The following is a 24,453-nucleotide window of genomic DNA, read 5'->3' on the forward strand; positions in this document are numbered from 1 at the left end:
GCTGCAGAATTTAACTAACACGTAAAGGTGGATTTTATTGAGGTTTAAATTAAGGAAATGTCATTTTACAATTTGCTTGGGGGTTTTGTGGTTTTGGGGTTTTTTTAGAAAAATCTTTTCTTGAGTCAAGCCATTTGGTAAGAAAATCCACTTTCATTTTTTTAGTGGAGTAAATATCTGGGCAGCTACTCTTGTGTTTGTAGACAAAAGTCCTGGAGGCATGGTACAAGATAAAAACTGTTTGCCTTTTTATTGGGGCAAATTAAAAAATCATACACTTTTTGGGTCACAGTTTATTTGAGTGGCACAGACAGCTCTCTTAACTAACATAGGTCTTTAATGTTCCCAACCTGACAAAAGGAAGCAGCATTTATCATACGTGTAAGGGCAGAAGTGCAAGAATGTTAATGCTAAAGGAAAGGCCTAGTAAAAGCTCTGATCAGCCAAAGTGACTTCTTACAAAAAGCCGGGGGACAAAGTTAAGAGCTTAAAAGATTTTTTTATATTGAGTGGATTCTGCTACCTAGAGAGAAAATTTTTGTTCATATAAGCGTGAGAAAGTTGTCTTTTCCTGTGGTTTCTTGGAGATGTCTACCAATGGGATTGTAAAATTCCTGTTGGGCCAGCTAAGACATTCACCAAGACCTTTACTGGGACTGCAGGTGCACACCCCTACAATCCTGGAACCATGTGAGTAGGTTGCTGGGAGACATTCCCTCCCAGAGGGATGCTCTGTGTGCTGGGTGAGCTCACCTTTGACACAGGCCTGGACCTGCCCGTACCACTCGCCGCAGCTGTCGCAGAGCAGCGTGAACGCCGTCTCCTTGTTGCCCATGACGTACCCCTGGGCACAGACGTACAGCAGCTCGTCCCCCATCTCAAAGCCAGTGTGGCCGTGCAGGATGGTGTGGGGGAAGGACGGTGGGTCCCCACAGGGCTTGTCTGAAAGGAGAAAAGAGATGATATTGTAAAGACTTCACAACAGTCTTTGAATGCAGTGCTAACAGCAGTGGTAAGAGTTTCCCTGAGGATAAACTTATACACGTCCACGGAAATTGTACATCTCATCTGTTTCGTGCCCTTATGTCCCTTCACAGTTATTTCCAGCTGTAATTGGGAAGGTATAAATTGGGCTATGACTGTGATGTGATAACCATGATGCTATTCATGTCTGACAGTCATGCATCTAGAAGGGCTTTGTTTCAAACAAGTCAGGATGCCAAATCACAGCTGTCTTCCCTGTCTGATTCTACAAAAGCTAACAAAGACTTGAGCAGGTTGGGACTGGAAAGCAACAGCTTGGGCACAGTCATTTTTCTTAACCACAGAAAGGCTGTGAAATTGTTTAGGACTGGCGCTTTGATCTCTTCTACACTGTAGGAAGCCAGCAGATGCTGAGCAATGGACCAGTCCACATTCACAGAAAGAAAAGGTCCATGTGAGCACCAGTCAGTTTTTAGACTATCTCTAATATTCTAGTCTTTCTCAACATCAGGTGTCTTCCCAGATATTCAAATCTCCCTTTTTAGGCTAGAGTCACCCTAAAATAAATAGTGACTTGTGCTCGTCAACTTAAGAACACCCAGGGGTAACAGCTCTGCTGCCTGTGAGAATCTGAAGAGCTAAATTTACCAGGGTATAAAACTCCACAAGACGTTTGATAGTATTTTTGCTGACAGCATTAAAAGCCAGGAAGAAAAATTCCTATGAACAAGAACAAAATGTTTTGCGTTTTTTGTTGTATTAAGGAAGTGCAGAGGGGAGGCAGGTTGACATCTGCCACCACCAGTGTAAACTGAATTTTAACTCTCTTTTTCAGGTTTGAATGATCTTGGCCATTGTTAACAAGGCAGACCAATATCTTCTAGAGAACTTTCAAGCATTGTGGATTCTCTCTTCTCAAAGGCCTTCCTCTCTGAAAAGAGCTCTTCAGAAGGGCTTTGCCACGTCCCTCTTTCCTCCATGTTTTTTTACAGTCCTTTTTGGAGTAGGTAACTCTTGGTTACAGAAAAACAAAACAAACAAAAAAAACTTTAATGCAAGAACATAGATTTTGCCAAGAAACCCAGTGGGCAAAGTCAGCAGTGTTGGTACAAATTATCACTTCTATATTCATTCTCAAATCTGGGAATTTTTTCCAGTGGTTCTAGGACCCTCATTGGCTGTGTTAGAAAAAAGCCAACTGCTCCTCTTGCCGAAGTAGTTGAAGATCCAATACCTGCTTTTGTCCAGATACAGAACAACCAAAATGAAAAGGCTCATGAGTTCTGGTAATTATACAGGATAAGGGAAACACAGGGCTGGGTCTGTGTTCTAGTATTGATCTCTCTTGTTGAAATAGTTTGCCTTGGTACAAAACCTGATTGCTTAGCTGGAAAAGCAAAGATTGTGTTCCTTGAAAAGACTTTTGTTTGGAAGCTGAAAAGACTCCAAGAGTAGGTTCCTAAACATGCAGAAGGAAAAACGTTTTCAAAGAACACTCTTGCTATTTTACTAGAGTGTACTTTTAGGGCATCATCACCACAAGATCTTGAAAGCAACAGTTTGATCGGCACCAGTTCATGCCTGGGGTTTTCAATGGGCAATAGGCTTGACAGAAAAGCTTTTTCAATCCCCCTTCTGAAAAAGCTCAGGCTTTCCTGCTTTTGCCCCAGGGACATTCTGCAAAATCCTTGTGAGTCCCAGGCTGCAGCTTTTCCCATCATCTACCCACTTCTGAGCCAGGCATAGGTAAATACATGCTTATTTAGAAATACGATGTATTTATTTTGCCAGTTGTTTACCTTGTAGTGAAATGAAAATCCTATGATAAACACTCACATTCTGTGAAAGTTCCTTTGGATCAGGCTTTTGGAAATTGTCTGATAGACCTGACTACCACTTCTCAACAGGGTATGCTGAAAAATATCTGCCACAAGTATAAGGGACATGCTACTGAAGTCAAACCTTTGAAGCCTGTTTTCTGTATGGTACGCACACACACACTCACATATATATATATATATATATATATATATATATATATATATATACTGTCTAACACCTTCAGAAGTTAGTGGGAGTTATGCACACACACACTGACAGAAAAAAACAAGCTTTTGAGGCTACACAAAGCTCAGTTTATAGAGTCTTATGGAGGTTTGGTATCTGAGGAAGTGAGGAACATTTAGCAGCTAATGCCTTTCCTGTGAACTGGTCGGATGAATAGAGATTGATGTGGATGAAAGGTATAAAAAATTATTTTATCGCCTCATAGGAAGGCTACAGAGCTGTGCATTTCATGTACTTTATTTATGTAGCTACTTCCTTCCATGCAAATGGGAACTGTGTATCTGTTCTGAGGGAAGTATTGATCCCAGGCTGCATGGAACAATTATACATCAGAGAGTATTCTTATCTACAAAGCCTTGCTTCTTAATCCTGTTGCCAGAGTACACAGAAAAGCAACACATTAGTTAACTATGGCAAACATTCAAAAAGCACATTATAACCTTCCAGGAAAGAAGAAAGCTGAAGGGTTCTTTACAGTAAAATTTGACAACAGACATGGTAACAAAATTATGAGAGCCTAAAAGATAGACCTGGCTGATGCATGAATAGAAAGAAAAGCAGAGATTTTAAAGATGTCCATGGACCAACACTGTATGGTGAACTTTTGACTATCTCACATGAGACTTTGTAAGGTCATGCCTTTGCTGCAGAGCACATTGAATGACATTGATGGACAAGCATAAGTGAAAGCTGATACATTGCAAAGACAAACTCAAGTTCCTACATCCATTTTGCTGCTGTCCTCTCCTGCATAAAATGTACAGGAATTTTCCAGGTTACAGCATCTTATGGCTCCTCGTCCTTCTGCAGTCTCGGTTGCTATGACAATTCCTGCTCAGTCTTTTGCCAAAACTGTTCTTTCTGGCACACGTACAGAAGTGACACTGGCACAGCAACCACCAAACGGAGCCACTTCTGGGGACAGGCTTCAGGTTTTTGTCTGCAGCCTTTGTACCAGGAGCTGGAAGAGCATGGGCTTATTTGGAGCAACAGTCTGTGCTCAGTGCTGGCATTCAGGCCATTTTCTTGCTGGAAGAGAGGAGGCAGATCTGGGCCATGAAGCGTGACAGAGGGTGTGTTGGCAGCAGCTTGTCATGTAGAGGAACAGTAGTGCTCTTTGTTAAGGTGACCACAGGGGTTGCCTGCAGTAGTGGCATTGGTAGATGAGGGCTGGGCTCCTCCATCCATCTGGAGCACTGATTTTTCCCTCATCTATCCTCCCACAAACCAGCATATTTTCTTAGTACTTGCTAAAAAATTAGCCCAGTTCATGCTTCTCAGTAAAAAAGCTGGGTCTGCTTGATAGCCAAGGGCCATCCAGCAGAGTATCAAGCAGGTCCCATGCTCTGCTTGTGTCCAGGATCACATCCTAAATCTGGAAACTTGGAATTGGCTTCTGGACATCTTGACCCTTCCAGAATTTTCTACATGTTGACACTAAGGTCAAACACATAACAGTGCTCCATACGTCAATAACTGACCTCCAGTAAGTGAGGGTGGATTGGGCTTCAGAGCAAGACAGCACAGCACAGATATAAGGAAATCAGTTAAAGTTCACAGGAGATCCTCATGTCAGCAGTAAGTTGGCACAGACTGTCTCCTGGAGTGAAAGTCACCACTACAGTCAAGAAAGAGCTCAACATACATGTGCAGAAATCAGAACAGAGTCAGCATCTGGTAAATCAATGAGAATAAGTGGCACAGCAAAAATACGGTGTATGTTAGGGATAGTGACAGCTCTGGTTACAGACCTCTTTGAGACTCAGTAATTATTTTTTACATGGGACTAAAGAGGCCTCCTGTTAAATGAGTTAGCACATTCAGTCCTGATTGGCTTTTAGGAAAAATACCTCCTCCGAATAGCAACCACAGAACATGTGTGGAAAGGAGTTTCTGACAGGTGATTTCTGGCAAAGAGTTGGCACGTATGATTTTAAGAACACAGCAACTCTCCTCCCCAGTCCAGATTACAGCAGAACCATCTTCTTTATTTGAACTACGAGCATCCCATTAGTCTGTAAAGATTTTTTTTTTGAGATGTCTTGATAAAATTCTGTCCACAGAAAGGATAGCCTAAGATCAATGCAAAAAAAATCAACATGAAAAAGATGCAGACTTCAGCTTCCACATCACCTGGCAGAACCACGAATTTATGGAAATTTGATTATCTGCAATTGCTGCTTTAACTGTGTACCATGCTCTGAAAGCTGACATGACACACCCGCTTTGACATAAAACATCTCCTGTTACAACTGTCTGATTCAGTGGAGTTTTTCCAGAGAGGCCACTGGAATTTTTAGGATGCCGTCTTGTCATTAAGAAATTAGAAAATGCAGCTCTTAATGGTCAGACCTGTGAATGAGATGAGTGAGGATGTTTATTTTTCTTCTTGATTGCAGAAACCCTAAAGTACATGGAATTTTTCTGTTTGGATAAAGGTACTGAGTACAAAGAACCAAAACTCAATCATAGCCAAGGTAAATGTTGCTTGTAAGCTCCCAATGCTGGGATGCCAATGCCTCTTACATCCGATAGGGCTTGGTAGGACTTTATTCATTTAAGTGACATCACCAGAGAAGTGGGAATTGACTGCCAGCTATATGCAAAGCTCTGAAAAAGAAAGCTGTAGCACTACCAAAAAAACCCCCAAAACTTATATCTACAGCAAAGCATGACAAGTACAAATAAATAGTTCAAATATTACGCAAGGCAAACTGCAGATTGATTGCTCTTGTAAAGCACACTTAATATATTTGCTGTAAAGAACACACTAATTTCTTTTTTTCTTACTGCTGAAAAAGGCTGACTGAGGTATGTACATAAGCCATCAAGCTTTGATGGATATCTGGAGCCAGCAGTCATGTTTAAAAAATTTTGATTTGCATTTATGCTGTACTCTACTACAAGTTGCTGCCTGTTTAGTTTTCCTGTGGTGGCAGTAAATCAAAGCCTTATGGAACAGATCTTATTTGTTGCCTGTAAATATCAGTGGGTCACTGAAAGAAAGAACCAGTAAAACTTGGGGGTTATCAACAAAGAGATCGTTCCTTTGCTGCAATAAAAAAATAAGAAAGAAAACCAAGAGGATTTATATATATATATATATAGAATTGAGTGGTATGTGGCATTACAAAAAAATAAGGCAGGAAAAATTCCAGCTTTCTGGTTTTCTTGCTTTATCTACTTTACAATTTGAGGTATTTTCTTATGAACTTTGATAGAGATAGTAGCTCTGTGTGCCAGATCTAACTTATGTGTGATACTGCATTTTCAGAATTGGCAGAATCTAATATATATTTTAGGTATTTTTTGGTACTCAGGGCTAAGAGGGAAACTTTCTGATCTCAGCAGATCCTGAGCTGGTACAGAGTTCTCTTGCTGACTCTAATGGCTGCATAAAACATGTGTTTATGAGAAGCTGAGAAGACACATTCCTCTGTACTGTGAAAACTGCAGCTATACTCAGAGCATTCATAAAACGTTACAGCTACATCTTTCCTTGTTAAAGAGAACCCTTAGAATCAATTCCCTGTAAAAGATAACTCTTAGTCTCAATTACTGCTGTGATTCTTCCGTGTGTACAGAACAAAATCCATTTCAGAAACAAAGCAAAAACTCTCTCTTCAAGACTTCCATTTGTAAAGTCCTGATGCTGTAAGCACACCCAGAGCTCTTGCTAGCATCTGACTATTGCCCTGGTGTAGGGGCATGATGAGGTGTGTGCTTAAGGAATTTGACTCAACTCTTTTGCATGGTAAATGTTAACTGAGTAAATATTAGTTATAAATCAAGGGCTAAGAAGTTAATTTGTGATGGTTTGTACTAGAACTTTCATGGTGTTTTAAGATGCGTTCTGCACAGTCCTAAGAACTGAAAGTAGAGCTGCAAAGAGTTACTAATGTCAGCTTGGTTTCTGAAGCAGAGGTTGATGTGACTGTTCCCTCTGTTTTCAACCTACTAGTCTGTCTAGCCTTTGGCTCATCTCAGCCACGTCTGACAAATAAGGAAAGCTGCTCTCTGCTCATTATTGGTTGCACGGATATAAAAGAAATGAAAGGGCTGGAAGAAATTAATAGGGGGATATAGGTCTCCGTGTAAGAAACCTGGGATTTATCACTTTCAGCAGGGCAAAAACAACTTGCCTTTCTTACTTAACTCTAGTGCATTACTGTATTATAATTGCAAATGTATAGATTAAAAGTGATGTCCACTTTTCTAAGACTAAAAAAATTATTCATGAGGCTTCAAGTAAGAAACAACTCATTAATCCAAACTTAGCCACATGTACATAAGATCAGAACAGATATGCTGTGTGTGAGGTTGTGGTGCAGGGTTTGCTCTTGCTGCTTCTTCTTGGATATTTGCTAAAACTGGAAGTGGCATCCCTGAGGATGTTCTTTCATCAGTCAACAGCTCTGTGCTGGCTTGTGTGTTACTGTTGTAATGTTAAGGCTGTTTCCTTTCCGGACTTTGCTCTTTTCATACCAGCAACAAACCAGGCTCTGCCAGACATCTTCACTTGAGTCTTTCTGTTCAAACATTGGCTCTGCATCCCAAATGTTTTTGTATATTTAAAGAAGAGGGAAGCTTAGAGTCATCCAGAGATGTTTCTGCGTGTAAGGACTACATTATGAGTGCATTGGGATGATCATCCTGTTCTGTCATCAGAAAATTCCCCGCCTTCTACAAAATAAATCCTTCATGAATTGTTCCTTCTTTGCAAATAATCTGAAATTCCCCGAAGTTTTAACTGTGCCGTTTCTGAGTCCTATGTAGTACTCCTTTCCAGCATAATCTTGTTTGGTTGCATTCTTGTCTGCCCCTTTACCACGAGCAGTAATCAAATGCAAAAGGTAAATGCAGCTCCTTCTCTGAAATCCAGCATCCACGCGTAAGCTTGGATGGAGCAGGTGGGGACAGACAGGGGAGCACAAGGGCACAATGGAACAATAGTGGCCAGAGCAATGATTTCAGTATCCCACAGCTGTCCCACCCACTGCAAGGTTTTTCTCGAGGAGGGGGGGATGATGACAAAAGAGATTTGAAGGAAGACAATGAGAGAGTTTTGCAGATGTTTACAGGGATCTGCTTCTATGTGTGAGTAGCAGCATGGAAGAAAGCACAAAGGTGCTTGTGTCACCACATTAGCAACTGAGTGACAGAGCTGGCATTGCTCGCAGCAGCACGGAGCCTGGAGCTGATATCACACGGGTTACTTGAGAGGATGGTCAAACTCTGCTAAAATCGGTATTTCTAAAAAGAATGATTTGGTACACATCAATATGCATCACCTCTGCCACATTTCACTTCAACCACATTTTCATCCACGCTGCTGACACTGACTGTTTATCAGAATGCCCCCCTGCATTGTGAACGTACTGTTTCTCAGGAAATGCCATCTGCTTACCCTTGCTTTTCTTGGAAATCGGATGCAAAAACTCACTGTGGACATCAACAATCTGTTTTGGGGGTTCCCAAATTCCTTTACACAATCCTGCCTATCAGTAACAATTCACTTTTTACCCTCAGAATTAATCTTTGCTTGTGGGTTCTGGAATTTAAATACGGAAAAATTAAAACACCAACCTACGCTGGAAGCAGTTTGGTTTTCAGAATCATCTGGGATATATTAGAGGCCCTAGCAGCCTGGTCTACACTTGTTAAAAAAACACTCAAAGCAAAGCAAAGCAAAGCAAAACTAAACTAAAATGGAGGTACTGAAGTTATTTGCATACAAATGTTGTATACGGATAGATACGCAACAGCGTGGTGCGTTGCAGCTGGAAGCCAGCTTGCTGAGTTATGTTCAGCTACAGTGCTGAGTAAGGGTCATGCTTCAGGCATTTCCATTAGATTGGTGCCAGATATATTCCTTTCCATAAATTATGTTTTGTGAGCACCAAAATGGGTTCTGCCAGATCAGTAGTGCTGTCTGAACTCACTAAACTGCAGCAAAGACAAAAGATAACACAATTTATTTACTGCAACCAATGTCTTTGCAGCAGTTGGCTCTTGTAGTGGGCTATTACTACAAAGATTTATCCCTTAACATTCCCTCTTTCTCTCTCAGCAATAGAAAAATTGAAGGCAAAACTTTTAATGTTGCAAGACAGTGATGACTCTGCATTATTTCAAAAGTATATCAGTGCTGACCTTCATCCTTTACACAAAAAGCATCATATTGGTCATTCACAAAGGGATCGGTTTCAATTTTAACATCAATGGCTTTCACGCTCTGCTGTTTGCTGCCCGTCTTTCTGCATATAATTGTCCTAAAATAGAGAAGAAGAAGAAAAAAATAATCAGAAATCTTCTGGAGTTGTACAAGCAGGTGAAATTTGGAGATTTATTTATCAGAGTAGTCAGGCTTTAGCCTCAGCTTAACTGTTTCAGCGTTGGCACATAAAGTAATAGCGTGGGAAGATCTATGAAAAAAAGCCAAGGGAGAAATAGAAGTAATTGGAAAAATGTTTGCTGTAAATCAGTTCAAGGCATAGAGAGCAACAAAGGATGTTTATCTTACTATATTCTAAATATCAGGCCTATACCCAAAGTATTTAAGGCCATATTTTGCTCTCACATTTCAGCAATACATGTTCCCATTGATGGTACCTGGATGGAAATGAATAGGAAACTCAAGATTTGATCTGAAAGATTATAAATCTTAGCGTTTACATTAAAGAGCCAGTAAGGTTGCATATTTAACTGCTCAAAAGCTAACACAGACAAACTCAGAAAATTCATCTTGGGTTGTTGGAAGAAAAACAGCTTTTTTTTTTTTAATAGCAATTTCACACTTTTGAGTAAACTCCATTTCTCCTGGTTTGGTACTCATCAGTACCTAATCCATCCTGTCACCCCTGATAGGCTTGAAGAAAGGTATTAGATCTATATTGGGTTTTAAAATCCTGTAGGTGCTGATGATGAAGTAAGAGTTTACCAATTATGTCTTTTCTCAGCTGCACTGGCTGCTTAAAACTAGCAAATAGAAGAGAGTTTCTTGCAGAAAACACTGGGTTTACTGTTACATTGGAGGTTACAAAGGCTGGGAAAGTTGTTTCAGCCCAAATTTTTGCAGCTGGATGTTAATGGTGTGGGTTTATATTTTCGTGGACAGCAAGCTTGTAGAAGTGTTGCACAGTCAGCTATTCTAGTGAAGGGAAGATAAAAATGCTTTCCACAGAGCAAATCCTTCCAGAGGAGGAAATTATCATTTTGTATTGTGCAATGGTTGAACTAATGTGCCATCAGCCCTTCCCTAAATCTGAGGAATAAAATAAGATAAAATAAAATACAATAATATAAAATAAATAAGATTAAATAAATAAAATGCCTGTTCATTGAGGGTGGAAAAGATCCAGTGGAAACCCAGTATTTGATCATGCACTTAAAATACTATGTAACAATTGTTTTGTAGAAATAAGCTGAATTATGGTTGTACAGACTATTTTCATTCTGGCATGTGTTAGCTTTCGGGTAGCTAAATACACAACTTTAGTGTTCTTTTATTATAAACAAACAAAAGCAACATGAAACAAGCCGTATGGTGGTGGTCACACATGTGCACCAAAATGGCTCCTGCTACACTTCTCCTCTGGAAAACAACATGATGTCATTCCCTGCTAAAAGCCCCTTTATGATTTCAAACCAAATATGTTTCCTTCATAAAGAAAACTCCACTTGATTTTTTGAGGGACAAAAAATCCCTTCAAAAAAGTCCTTTTTTAAGGACAATATTGTCCACACAAGTTTTAAATTCAGTTCTCTCAGAGTTTAATGGACTTAAAATCTGAATCCTCTAAGTCAGTAATTAAGCACTTAGGCAAAAGCCACTCGATCTGCCAAAATGAGTTCAGATGACTGGGAGGATCAGGATATCAATTAGAAAGTTTCTGTATGTATGCAATATTCCCATATTATTCCACTAGGTGTTAAAAGGTCTAAAAGAAGGAGACACTTATGCCTCCCTTCAAAAATTAACTCATCAACCTTAATCTTTCCAATAAATACTCACTTGCTTAGATCCCTGGATCAGTTATGTCTTGCAACACTGAGTGGACAGATAATGATATGACTGCAAAAAAATGTGCTTTTCATCTGTAATTGTGTACTTTAGGCTTGAGGCTCGCTCTCTCTCAAAAAAAAAAAAAGAAAAAAAAAGAAAAGAAAGCAACAAAGGGAAACAAATTAATTTTGAAGACTCTTACCATCATAAAATTCTGGTCTCTGAACATCAGGCCACACTCATTTCTATGTTCCATCAAAGACTAAAATTCCTGAGACATGGAAGCCGCTTTTGAAAATCTTATCTTTCTAATTTCTAATTAGAAATCTTCTGAGATTTCCAATTCCAATTTCTATATTTATGTATTTTGCTTCTGCCCAAAGCACTGTAACTTCTTTATCAGTTCTTCAGCTGGCTGCAAAGTTATCTGTGGGTGACACACCCTTGGTATAATGAGATCATCACCAAAACAAGATACCTGGCTCAGGTGTAAGGTCATGTATTTAAAGTGCTAGTTTTTCTCACTTTTTTTTCAAATATTTTACTATAAACTACAGGTTTGTAGGTGATAGATTTTATCGATTAGCTAATTCATTTTAAGAACCTTCTCAGCTGCTATCCAGTGTGATCAAGCTGACAAAGGTTTACCTTGCATGAAGTTTCAACATTATACATAAAGAAAGGCTTTAGATTACATTAAGATTTTTCACATGTATTTACATGTATCTGCTACTTAGGACTTTCATTTGGATTTTTGTCATATTAAAATTGATCTGAATAAAACTGCAAATGTCCTAATGCAATCCTTCTGAAATGAAAGAAACCTTGTCTTGTACACAAGACACAGTGCCGGGTCAATGATTGGACTTGAATATCTCAGATGTCTTTTCACACCTTGATGTGAAATATGACTCTAAAAAGCTGAAGGAAGAAAAAAAATCTATTTAATCTCTTTCATTCCTTCTTCTCTGACAGTAGTTTCCCACCTCAGGCTCAGTCCTGCAAGCTTTAAACATCTTCAGTAAGCTGTTACTGCTGTTGCTGAACGGAGCTTCAAGAGTGCTCAGCATTTCTCAGTAGTGGGTCGATCAGACCTGCAATGCCCATGGCATAGAAATAGTCTCTTTGCAGCCAGTAGGATTTCAGGTATGACTAAAAATACACATTAATAGCCTATTTTCTGAGTTCTTGAGGGTTCCCCTAAATATTAAAATGCTAGCTTTTAATCTATAATTTCAACTTAAATATACAGGTACACTTTAGTCACAGTTCTAAAAGGTAGAGTGTGATGCTTTTAAATTTGTTACCATTCTCATGACTGAAAAATGGCTACCAATTCAGAATTCATCATATCTTGAAATTTCTTCAGCAGCAGCACAGCCATACTAAAATAAGAGACAAAAAATTGTACAGTTGTCCTACTCTTTCCAGCACCCTGCTGAGAGGTGCTGCTGCCTGGTTTGTTTCTTGACCGTCTTGAATTATTGCACCGTGGCATGCATCATGGCTGAGAGAATGTCACAAACTTTACACTTTTTTAAGGGACACATCCACCTACCCAGCCACTCAGAAGAATATAGTCATGTACATTTAGTTCTGTTTATGGATACTTTCATGCATTAATTGAAGTTAACCTCATTACTCAGCATACAATATCATCTGATGCTCAGAGCAGTGTAATGCTTCATTTTGTGCCTTTTAGTTAAGAAACAGATTTGATTTCTTTTTCCTTCTGTGGAGATTTCTGATGAAGGCAGACGTGCTCAGAAGAAGCATCCTGAGTTTGGACAGCGTATCACCCATAGTAGTTGTCTGTGATACGTATCTGCCTGAAGCATCCATGCATCCTCAAAATTACTCTTACATGGCCATGAACTCTCAATCTCAGCATACAAATCAATCAGAAACACTATCTCCATAGACCATGAAAGTACCACATGTTATCCAGTAAGATAAAAATGTGGTTGGTTGTGTCGTCAACAGCCCCTTCTCTCTGATGAAAATTGGAAGGTGCCTAAAGGTATCTCCTCTGTTTCCTTGACAAACTACTGAGAATCTTCTCAGTCTAGTGCTAAGGACAAACTGCTTCATGATGCCTCTTCTCCTCTCAAGAGAGAAAACAGGAGACCAGGGATTCTGCACTGTGTTGAACCTCAGCTTAACTCCTGCTGTACAATACAATTCATCCAACTAAGAACAATTAACAGTCCTTCTGTACCCACCTGGAAAAAAAGATCAGAGACTGGCCAATCTATTCATTGTTTTCCTGTGCCATGACTCAGATATTGCAGATATCACGTGCACACACAAGGAGAAAATCTAGTATGTAGCACAATAAGGTGAGAAGCAGACTTCCCAGAAGCCTTCAGCTTACTCTTGTGCTGCTTCAATTTTTTTTTCTAATGTATTATGTAACGAAGGAATAATTGGTATATTTTGCTCTTCTCTTAATTCCTCTGTTCAAAGAAGGAAATAGAAGAAAATCTGGCATGACTAATATTTATTTTACAATATGTCATAATATGCCATTATAGAATATGTATTAATAAATATATGATAATTATATGCTCAAACTGTAGTAATTATAGTCCATTTCATATATGGTATGTATGTATAATAAAGGCATTTTTAATAAAGACATGCTATTTTTATATAAATTATAAGTTTTGTTTATAGTAATATCCACTGATACTTGTGCTTTGTAAGATAACTGCAAGGCAATTTTATAATACTTGAAAGTTTTTCAGTAAGCCCAAGTTAAAACAAATGGATTTGACAGCTGAGTTCATAGGATAAAGCGTGATCCATCAGCACAGAAAACAGTAGGTGGGATGTTTTTTTGTAGTTGCTACTTTATCTGCCGGTTGATTTTAGGTTTTGTAGTCTTAGTCAATAAATTCACTGAACTGAGTCAGAATGGTCTTATGACATTGATTCATAGTAGTATGAGCTTGCAATATATTCAGCTCAGAAGAACATCAGCAACAACGTGTTAGCTGAGGCACTGTGAAAGTCTGGTTCATAGCATACTATAAGAAACCTTCCCCTAATTATAAAGCTAAAAACTTCATCACTTTTCTTAGTCAAGATAAATCTTTAACATCTTGTGCTGATTTTTTTTCATGGGTCAGCTTTACTGTTTGTGTTTCAGTAACTAGGCAAGAGAAAAAACCAGCAGCAGTCTGGGAGCCAAACTAGGGGATTTTTATTCTTAGTCTTTCCCTTCTGTATTTTGGGAAACTGCAAATTACAAAGCTGGCTCTGATGAGGAATAAAATATAAATGACATGTTCATGATTACCAAAGGGAAGAAAATTTCCCTGAAAAGTCATGAAGGGGAGCACAGGTGGGCTTTGGAAAGTCCATTGACTGGGAACTATAGAGGCTAATTCTGGCTGGATGTGACCCAAAGAAAGCAGCTGCTAAGTGTGACATGAAGACATTCCAACAGCAATACTGCCACTGGAAATGTCAAAAGGAGGTCTTACCAAGGCAGAACCAATATCCTTTAGATTCTTAAAAATATACACCAAAATGCAGCCTTTTGTGCTTAAAATTGTACATATGACTACTGAAATAGTGAGGCCTCTGTTCATTAGATAAATATGGCCCATTCATGCAGACTTTCATACTGTAGCCTAGTATGAAAGATTTTATATAGTCATTTTACTCTAATATCACTAGGTACATATAATTTGAGCATTCTTAATGCATGTAAAGAAGAATCATGTTGCTTCCTGGTCTGGACTAGCTGGATGCTCGATGGCACGTCAAGCATCACTAGAAAGTTGGTTTTACCCAATTTCACTTTACAGGTTCCAGTTTAATCCATGGCTTTGGTAACAGATGTTACTGGTTAGTTACCAAAGGGTTTTAAAAAATACAAAAATATTTTCTGAATGCTACTGATTTACAAAGCAGCTCTGTTCTCAGAGGACAGGCTTTCAGATATGACAAAGCATTACAGAGAGTCTAAAAAAAAAAGGCAAAATATGTGAACTTCATTTGAAAAGTGGAAAATCAACTTCATTAGATATCTGACAAGTTAAAATCCTGGTATTAGCCCCTCTTGTGCATTTGCAAAGAGTAAGCATATCCCATTTTTGACTTCATTTTGCTCAGCTAAATAAATTATCACCTTTAATTGCCATTTGATAAAAGAGGTGCTTTTTTGGACTAATCCTAGTCTGAGCCCAGACGTTCTGGGCTTGAATGCCAATAATTACATTGCACTATTGCAGGTGGCGTCTCACTGGTGCCTCATTCAAGTCCCTCAGTACTGCCCTCTTTCCTCTGGAAATGCTGCTGGATATCTTTTAGGAGGATAGCATTTATTTTTCTCACAAATTTTACATGAGGTATTTCATTTTAAAACAGGCCCACTGCCGCCCTGTGTTCTGTGACTATACCCAGCTCTTTCTCCTGCTCTGCCTTTCCAGCTGAACTGCTGGTTTAAGGCAGAAATTCCTATTAGCCTTCAGACAATACTGTTGCCTTGCACCCTGTTTCTATTACTCCATCTCTGAAGTCAGGCTTACCTTCCTGTTCAATATTGTGATTTTCCTTGGTCTTAGGAATGATTTCTAACCTTCTGGCATTAATTAGTTTTACTATCAAACTGCTGCCTTTTGTGCCAAAGCTTGCTAAAGTTTTGCTAAATCTCTCAGTTAGTTAAAAAAACCTTCCAGTAAAAATACAACTTAGAAGTGAGAGTCATATCTCGCTTAGTAAATGGCAACTCTGATGACTGTGATGCTACATTTCAGCAGATGGTGGTTTGGATGCTTGTCTTAGAAAACACATAAAAAAATAGGTATTTTCTTTTCTACAATGCTGTTCCTCAAAAAGTACATTTTCTAAAAAGTTATTCAGTTATTGGGCCATCTCTTTTACAAGAAACACAGCTGTCATACTTTGTCCATGTTATCATCCCAGGTTGGGCTAAGAAAAGATTTGCTTCTTTCCTCCCAAAGCTGATGGAAAGTGGGTCACATCCACATTGCTCAGTGATATCATCCCTGGGAGTAAACTGGTCATGCCCACTTCCTAAATTCAAGTCTCTTGACTGAGCTTTATGTAAAAATCCCTATTCCTGAAACACAATTACTTTGTTTTCACCTTATATGAGACTTTCTGAGATGATTGACAAGAAACAACAAGAAGACAAAGTCGTCTTCTAGGAGAGCATGACATGAGCTGTGAGCTGTGGGACTAGAGTTTGTGACATGAAGGCATTTTGGAGTCCAAGACCTCCTCAGATGATTTCATAAGCAACTTTAGCATTTTGAATTGGACCGTGTCCTGTCAGTTATGTCTGGATTTTTCTCTTGAAGTGAATTACTTGACCTGCCTCAAATATCTGTCTGGGAACAAATTCATATGCATTATAATCAGTCAGCAGAGCACAGCCTTGAAATAAAACCAAGAGCTTGCCAAAGTGACATATCACCAGGACTGCTTCTCTGCAAAGAGCAAGTGGACCTGTTTTAGCATGCACACCTGGATGAATTTCAAGGGACCCACAAGCCCAAGTCTTTACAAATACAGATGAGAAGACTGGAAAGGGTTAGCAACTGACCCTTTATTTCATTCCTTGGATATTGCTTTTTTCTTTCCCAGGAAATGTGCTTTTACTACCGTATGTCAGGTGCTGGGCAAGTCCCATGCAGTAGGCAGAAAAAGAAGTAGGTAGTTTTGTGAAATGCCATATTTGAGTCTTATTATTACATTTCCCACTGGTGTTATCTGCAGTGAGGGCCCTGTTGTGTTTGACACTGTAGCAGCATTCAAAAGCAGTCAGTGCAAAACCCAGAGAGCTAACAAAAGGAAGGAAAAATGGAGATGAAGTAATTTTCCTAGTAGCAAACATCTGGTCTGTGGTCAGCCAAGAAAAGAACCCCTGTCTTCTGACTCTCACAGCAGAGCTTATTCTAGCTGACTCTGCTTACTCACTGCAGACTTATCCCCTCTGGAATAAATCCTTCAGGGACTGGGTAGAAACTAGCCCAGGGCAATTTCATGCAAAGGAACACATTGACAAAGGAGCAGGGGCAGGAGGTCTATCACAGAACAGAAATTTTACGCAGAGCTTCAAAGCTGTTATAGAAGAGATACATGGCTCCATTCCTTTGTAGGCAAATAAGGAACAGGATAGGGAATAGGACAGCTTCAGCTTTTCTGTCCTACAAAAGTAATGGAAATGAGTAATTTGCTATGGGTATATTAGTACAAGGTGTTGAGGATGTTTAACCATTTCTAAAATGAATAGCTGCTTTCTAACATTCTGTGCACAGGGTTGATATTAAGACCAGTTGTGTTACATTCACTTCCCAAATTTCAAAAACCCAGAAAAGAAATTAAGACCCTACAAGACATACTGCCCAGTGCTGGAAGACTCGACACAAAATTTTCCAGCATGACATCTGAGTTCAAAAGATAGCAGTGAGAGCCTTTCAGAGAACTCTGCCACCTTTTTTTCATTTATATTCTGGCAGATCACTTGATGGTTTTACTGACTCACTTGTCTGACATGCAAGTAAGTCATAAGAGTGTCATTTTTAGTATAAATAGCTATTAGGGCTCATCTGACAAATGAGACTTGCCTAACAACATTTCATTTCCTGAAATGCAACAATGTGTAATGCTTTATAAGTTACACATGTCAAGAGTGACTTGTACACGGCTTACTTTTGGCTTGCTGGGAGAAGTTATCCCTACCTACTTGTCAGTGGCTCTTCTCAAAAAGTTCCCAAGCCCCTAGACTGCCAGGGACTTGTCTGTGTGAAGAACCCTGAACCCTGAATTAAGTTGGGCTGAACAACTGCAAGGGCAAGACAAGAACATCCCCTTATTCCTGTGAAAGAGATTCTGTCTCAGGCTGCTCAAATCACAAAAGCACCCACTTTATAGTGTCTTTGGATTTGCTGGCAGGGATCTATTTGTTTAAGCAATTTCCATTCTGCATCAGTTGAAATGAATCCCATTTGTCAAGACCTGCTGCTTGGGCTAGCCCAGTTTGCAGGGACTGAAGTGGGCATACTCAAATATGGATGATCTACATTTACACAAGAGTCATCAGAAATTTGATAGTCACACAAACTGGGCTGGCTCTTTAGACCAAATTCTCCTCTTTGCCCATAGAAGAAGCACAGCCCAGAGAGTAGGCAATATAAACCTGCTCACACTGACTCAGTGATGTGCCTCAGCCGTAAGAGGACACACTCCCACAGGTTTCCAGGCTCTGATTTGGCTGTAAAAATAAGACAAAATAATCAACAGTGATGGAAATGTTTACTAGGAGTGGGATTGTAACTATTCACTGAGACCATAAATAGTCACCAGAAATTAACAAATCACAGGCTTGTGCAAAACCTGGACAATGGATCTAGCAGTGAAAAAGTCCTTACATGTCTGCTAGAGCTCCTGTTCAGTTTAAAGTCTAAGTGATGAAAGGAGGGCTGAAGCATTTCAGAAAACCTGCAACACCATAATTACTTCAATCACATAATTTGTTTGTGTTTACTTCTACTGCCAATGTCTAACCCATTTTTCTCAGGGGAAAGATTGGGGTACTTTCCAGGCACCAAATAAATAAACCAAACCTCATTCTTACAGAAATTAGGAACTTCTTTTATCATGCTCCCTCCTATTAATCTCCTTTCTGAGGCACACAGTCCAAGAGGATATGGGAGAGTATTAGACTAAAGCTCTGCTATCTGCATTGGACTCCAGTCAGCTGCTGGGAGGATTCCAAGATTTTAGATCCGACTTACAAAGTCCTGAACAGTTTTGGACTTGGCAGATGTGGGGAGGTCATTTCTCATTCAAAGATGTGGAGTTTCATCAAGATACATACACAAAGTGTGCCCAGCAAAGAGTCCTTTATTTTGGAAATAATTTTTCAAACTTCTCTAACCTGTGGGCATGCCGTGAAGCCTGCTTTCTCTTCTCTTCTCTTCTCTTCTCTTCTCTTCTCTTCTCTTCTCTTCTCTTCTCTTCTCTCTTCTCTTCTCTTCTCTTCTCTTCTCTTCTCTTCTCTTCTCTTCTCTTCTCTTCTCTTCTCTTCTCTTCTCTTCTCTTCTCTTCTCTTCTCTTCTCTTCTCTTCTCTTCTCTTCGTAAAACCAGCTGGTGTGGAGAGGTTTTTCTGTATACCAGCTATCCTTTACCCCTGCTGTCATGTTTCCATTTATCAAGTAAATGCCCAAAGTATTGTATAGGTAAATATTGAAAAATAAATAACTAATTTAGTAAAATAATTTGAGTCCCTTCTTATTTTTTTTTAGTCCTTTAATTATTCTTAAGCCTTTTTTTGAGACACTTTCAGTACCTTTCCCAAGATACAGTAAAAATATATATAGTATTCCAAAGCAGGCCATTACAATGACCTACATGTATATATTTTTTCATATTCTCCATCCCATTCCATAAACACTCTAGAAACTTCTTTGCTTGCTTGTTTGTTTGTTTGTCTGTTTTTACTACAGCTGCAGTCTGACAGAGGTTTTCTTTGTGCTGTGCATAGTGATGTCCTCATATCTTTCCTGGACTGACAGACGTAAATCAGAACCCTGTAAAGACATTTTCAAGTAGATTGCATGTTCCTCCTGCATGTATTATCACGGAACTCCTTGTGGCATCATTTTACCCTTTCATCTAAATTTCTCTGTAAATCTCTGTATTGAAGCTGAACTTGTTCAACTTGAACAACTTTGTCCCATTTGCACATTTTGCACTTGACTGCTCACTTCTTTCTCCAGAGGCGCATTAACTTACAGTGGAAGCAGATTAGCCTTTTTAGGCTGTATACAATTCCTATTTTTCCCCAGGGCCAAAACCATCCAGTTCAACGAACCAAGTAACATAGATTCTGGTGCTTGCCCAGCCATGGGTAAAATAGCCCCAGAGTATAAAATTCCAGCTCTGAAGAACTTTGTTCTGTGGTGAAGCTCTCCACTGAAGGTCAGATCTGGTGACTGCACAGCAATGGCATGCTGGTGTGCCCCCACAAAGTTCTTTCTGATAAATAGTTTAGAGACTTCCATACTAAGGACAGGTTTACTGGAGGAATGGAGTACAGAAGGTTGGAAGGGATGCAAAATCTTCCCCTCCTTCCCAGCAGTATGATGTGTTTTTATCACTGTACACAATTTTGATATTGAAGATATTCAGTCCACAGCTGTTCTATTAATAGCCACAGTTCCAGTGCCTGCAGCAATTAATTGAGGATCTCACTGGACTAACTAGTGGTATTGCTTAGATAAAAAAAGGGATGATTTCTTCTCCTGCCCGTCATCATTCCTTACTTCTGGAATACAGAGGTTGTATAAAGACCCTGTACAACAACTTTTCCATGCACTTCTTACAGTTATATGGTTTCCCTGTCTTGTCAGCCTGCAAGCTATCTCAGCAACTGTCTTGGGAAAAAGATTTTTTGGATTTAGATCACCGTCTTTTATCCTGAGGCATTTCTGAATTCTTTTTTTAATGACCAGAAGTACCTACAAATAAATTTTCAAACAATTTTTCACCTAAGAAAAAATACAACCACAGAAAATAGTTGCTTTTGCTTGAAATTGTTTAAATTTCATTAATAGTAGTAATTTTGTGTCCTTTGGAAAACTTACCACTAAAAATACAGAAACTCCAATGCTTACTTTAAAAACTGGTAACTATCACAAAATCTAATAATAAACTAAAGTTTGGAAACATTTTTTTCATAAAACAAAACTATCACCATTGAACATTGAAAATAGATTAGATATACTCCTGGGCAATTCCTGTATCGTCCCAGCTTCAGTGACATCAGATATTCCCTCAACTCCTCCATTTACATTCCTGCTTTAAATTGGTCTCTACTGAGGCGACAATGCTTTGTGCAAGGAAAAGCTCAGCCTAGTGCCACATCAAGTCACCTGAGCTACCTCAAACACATTGAGGGACAATATCAGATCCCTGGTGAGCTTTCTCAACAAACTCTCTACCACATGTGGGTTATCATACCCAAGTGCATCTATGCCCTTTCGAACATGCTATTGTCTGTTCAGCCATGCGTCAGTGCGTTAGACAGACACGTGGCTCCCAAGAGAAGTTTAGTTTGCTGAGCTTCTTAGAGACTGGAGAGCAACAGAGTCAGCAGGAGCATGGACACTAACTCCAGCACCATGTTCTCAGCCTGCAAAGCACTTTAGGGCTCAGCACCTCACTACAGGCCAGGGGGACAGGAGCCACAACGATGTAATTCAGCAGGAAAGAAGAAGAGAAAATTGCGCCGAATCTGTGAAATTGTAACGTGACACTGGTGAATACTTGTGTACCTGCAATATTAGCCGTAAAAAATTAGTTCTGGGGGGAGAGTGGCACATTTAGCTATATGTCATGGTGCTTGAATTGTGGCCAGTGTTTTTCAGTAAATCTTCATCAAGGTGGAAAACTTGCTTGTCAACCATCATTCCTACTTCCCAGAAAGTGTTATGCTGTTGTCCTTACCCGGCAGAGCCACTGGCGAGCCATCCTGTGGTGCAGCCAGCAAAAGAACAGTCCAGAACAGCCCTTTTCAGTTCTTCTGCAGTTGCTAAGCGAGCACTCAGGTCAACACAAGCTTTCTCAGCTTCAGCTAAATCCAGACCCTGAGAGTTGTTCTTGGACTCAAGTGCAAACACTTTCCCTGCAACACCAAGAAAGGACATGTCATCCATCATGGAATTGTACTCAATACATATTCAACAGAAATATTGCAAATTATCACAAAATAAAGACTTCATGCTTTTACTAAGTTTATTTTAATGGGCCACCTACTTTTTGGAAGGCGTAATTTAATCAAGACTAAGTATCTCATGTTAGCTTTTCTTTTAATTTTGTGCACCAACAGAAAAGCAAGTCATTCCTAACTCAGAGAAGAAGCCTGTCTCACCTCTCCAGGTCTGTGTTTAAGACCTGGAGAGAGAAAACATGATACTCTTTCATATGCACAAAAAAAGTCAAAGTTGGAAAGAACACCTCCTGTAGGCTACTAACACCAGAATCCATTGCTAAACATTTTACAGTTACTCCATAGCAACTACATCTATAAAGCAAGCACATGCCTAAAAACCAGTATTGCAGCCCCGTCTTCCATGTCAGAAATAGATTTATACTTATTGTCTAAAATCAAACTTATGTCATTCCAATGCAGACCACTTCGTTATCATACCTTTTTGGAAAGACAGACAAAATTTTTTATTAATGGAAGCTTTTTATTTTTTTTGAATGAGCATGAGAACATATTTAGTGTAACATTTTTTAATGCTATTTTTATTTTCAGTTCAGTTTATTTTACTTTCATTTATCTAGTACTGGGAAAGCTGAAAGGGTGAAAGTTAGAGGTTTTGGCAACTGGGAACAGGTCAGTTGGGGTTTTGGCAATGAAGCTTGAGAAGTTACTGGGTTATGGAATAAACATATTAGCTGGCTGCTCCAGAAAAAGAAATAAACAATGAGACAGTTTGCAGCTGACATTAAGTTGCCGTAACTATCTTTTTTCTGATGATAACATCCCTCAGAATACCTTCTAGATTTCAAAGGTAAGGACTGAGATTGCTTGCAGGTGCAGGAAGAAAATTATTAAGCACTGTTCATTCAGTAAATGCCTGGAAGCACTTATTTATGTCTTATTTCCAAAGTGGATTAGTGGCAGTGATTATATGAGTGCATAACTTCCAGCACATACTGAGTGTTCACTACGTAGCCAGCTTCACACTCATAGGAGATATTGACCAGTATTGGGAATCCTTCAGACTGATTCAGCCTGATTCTCTACCAAGTGCCACCCTCACCACATACTGTTTCAACAAATTGGTAAATCTAATTCTAATCCTAAATACGGGGAACTTATACAAGGTAGGCCTGCCCACAACAGCTTTCTGTTCTCACCTGTGCACAACTAAACCTACTAGAAGAATCACAGTCCTTACATCAAAACATGTAAAGTTTCCCTCAAGTAAATATGTTGTTTGTGTTTACATTAGCTAGCAAGGGCAGACAAGTCCCAATGAAGACTCCTGCTTTGGTGGGAATTCTACCTGTGCACAGCAAGAAGTCGTCCTGATTTGGGCAGATGGCAATTTAAATAAGCGGGACAAGCAGCTACGAGAAGGAATGGAAATTCAGAGTACGCAGAGTGATTTTCCTAAGGCAGTTAACAGTAGCTGACCAAGGAACACAGCCAGAAACACTGGTCAGTGTGATAGCCCCTAGATTACATTGTCTTTAGATTCTCCACTGCAATCAGTACCATTGACTGTAATTAGAACAGGGGGTTTTACACAAAGTAGTGAAAGCAGCAAGCCTCTACATCCCTCAGTACACAAACATCAGGATTCTTTACCACATGGCCCAAATAATGCACATGACACTAATGTAGCTCCTGTTTCCTAAGCCACGACAGACACAGTGAAGTGTGCATGGCTGAGGGAGAGAGACCATATAAGCAGAAAGATGATGGTTTTGAACAACCATTCTTAAGTTGCAAAACTATTTTCTCTCCTAAAGGAAAACAGAGATTAAGTGTAATGCTTTACTGAGGCTTTGTCCCAACTAAAAGCCTGTCTGCATTCTACATTTCAACATTTGGCCATCGGGATTGAGATGCATCATCCAAGACAAAGAGGACAAGTTTGCATATCATCTGACTTAAACTGTAAACATTATTTTGACCCTTATTTTCCAGCTATTAGTATTTCAGTTAGAAGCCTTAAAGAAAGGAAAATCAGCAGGCATTGAGTTCCCTCTAGATTTAATTATAAAAAATATGGTTAATTATTTAGTTTTTTTACCAGTAAGCAACAGTTACATTTTTAAGGGAGTTTAGATATCCAAGACAGGCACCGAGACAGCTTCCCTTGACTACTGTTACGCTGTTTGTTAGTACTTAAGATACACTAACTTTTTTACTAGAACCTATGAAGGTGCTGTCAAAAGAGAGCGTTGTCCTTTGAAAAGGTATCTGGGCTGTTCAAATTATATAAACAAGTGAATTATAAGGTAAGCTAGGAAAGACTTACTGGTTGGGAAGTTACAGTGAACTGCTTTATAGGAAATTCTGGTTAGCCAGAGGTGGATAAAGAAGGCCAACCTGTTTAGCAGACTAACCTGCGAATCTTCTTCAAAGTTTTAGAAGCCCTGTGGCTATCTGCCAAGTTTTCAAGATGTGCCCTCTGGTTTTGTCTGATTTCTTACTTAGAAAATATCATAGTGAGTAAGGTTCACTTATCAGATGCTTGACCAATGGAATAGCTGGATCCTCAATATCGTGAGGTGTGTCACATTACTGAGGGGCATTGGCAGGAAAAAAATACAGGAGATAACAGGAGATATGCTAGCATGGTAATAGGAAAAACACAAAAGCACATCAAAACAGGAA

The 24,453-nt window shown here is 39.3% G+C and overlaps 1 protein-coding gene across 1 annotated transcript in view; it reads right to left on the bottom strand.

Moving 5' to 3' along the window:
* SUSD5 (sushi domain containing 5) overlaps positions 1–24,453 on the bottom strand; it is a 41,567-nt gene that overhangs the window by 11,377 nt on the left and 5,737 nt on the right. Inside the window, exons 2-4 of the mRNA XM_010398663.4 lie at positions 21,543–21,720; positions 9,205–9,323; positions 754–942 (exon numbers count right to left, since the gene is read on the bottom strand). Coding sequence (XP_010396965.1) covers positions 754–942; positions 9,205–9,323; positions 21,543–21,720 — 486 coding nt within the window. The remainder of the gene's footprint in view (positions 1–753; positions 943–9,204; positions 9,324–21,542; positions 21,721–24,453) is intronic.

The sequence above is a fragment of the Corvus cornix genome, chromosome 2, assembly GCF_000738735.6.
Source record: "Corvus cornix cornix isolate S_Up_H32 chromosome 2, ASM73873v5, whole genome shotgun sequence".
In the NCBI taxonomy this organism is placed as follows: domain Eukaryota; kingdom Metazoa; phylum Chordata; class Aves; order Passeriformes; family Corvidae; genus Corvus; species Corvus cornix.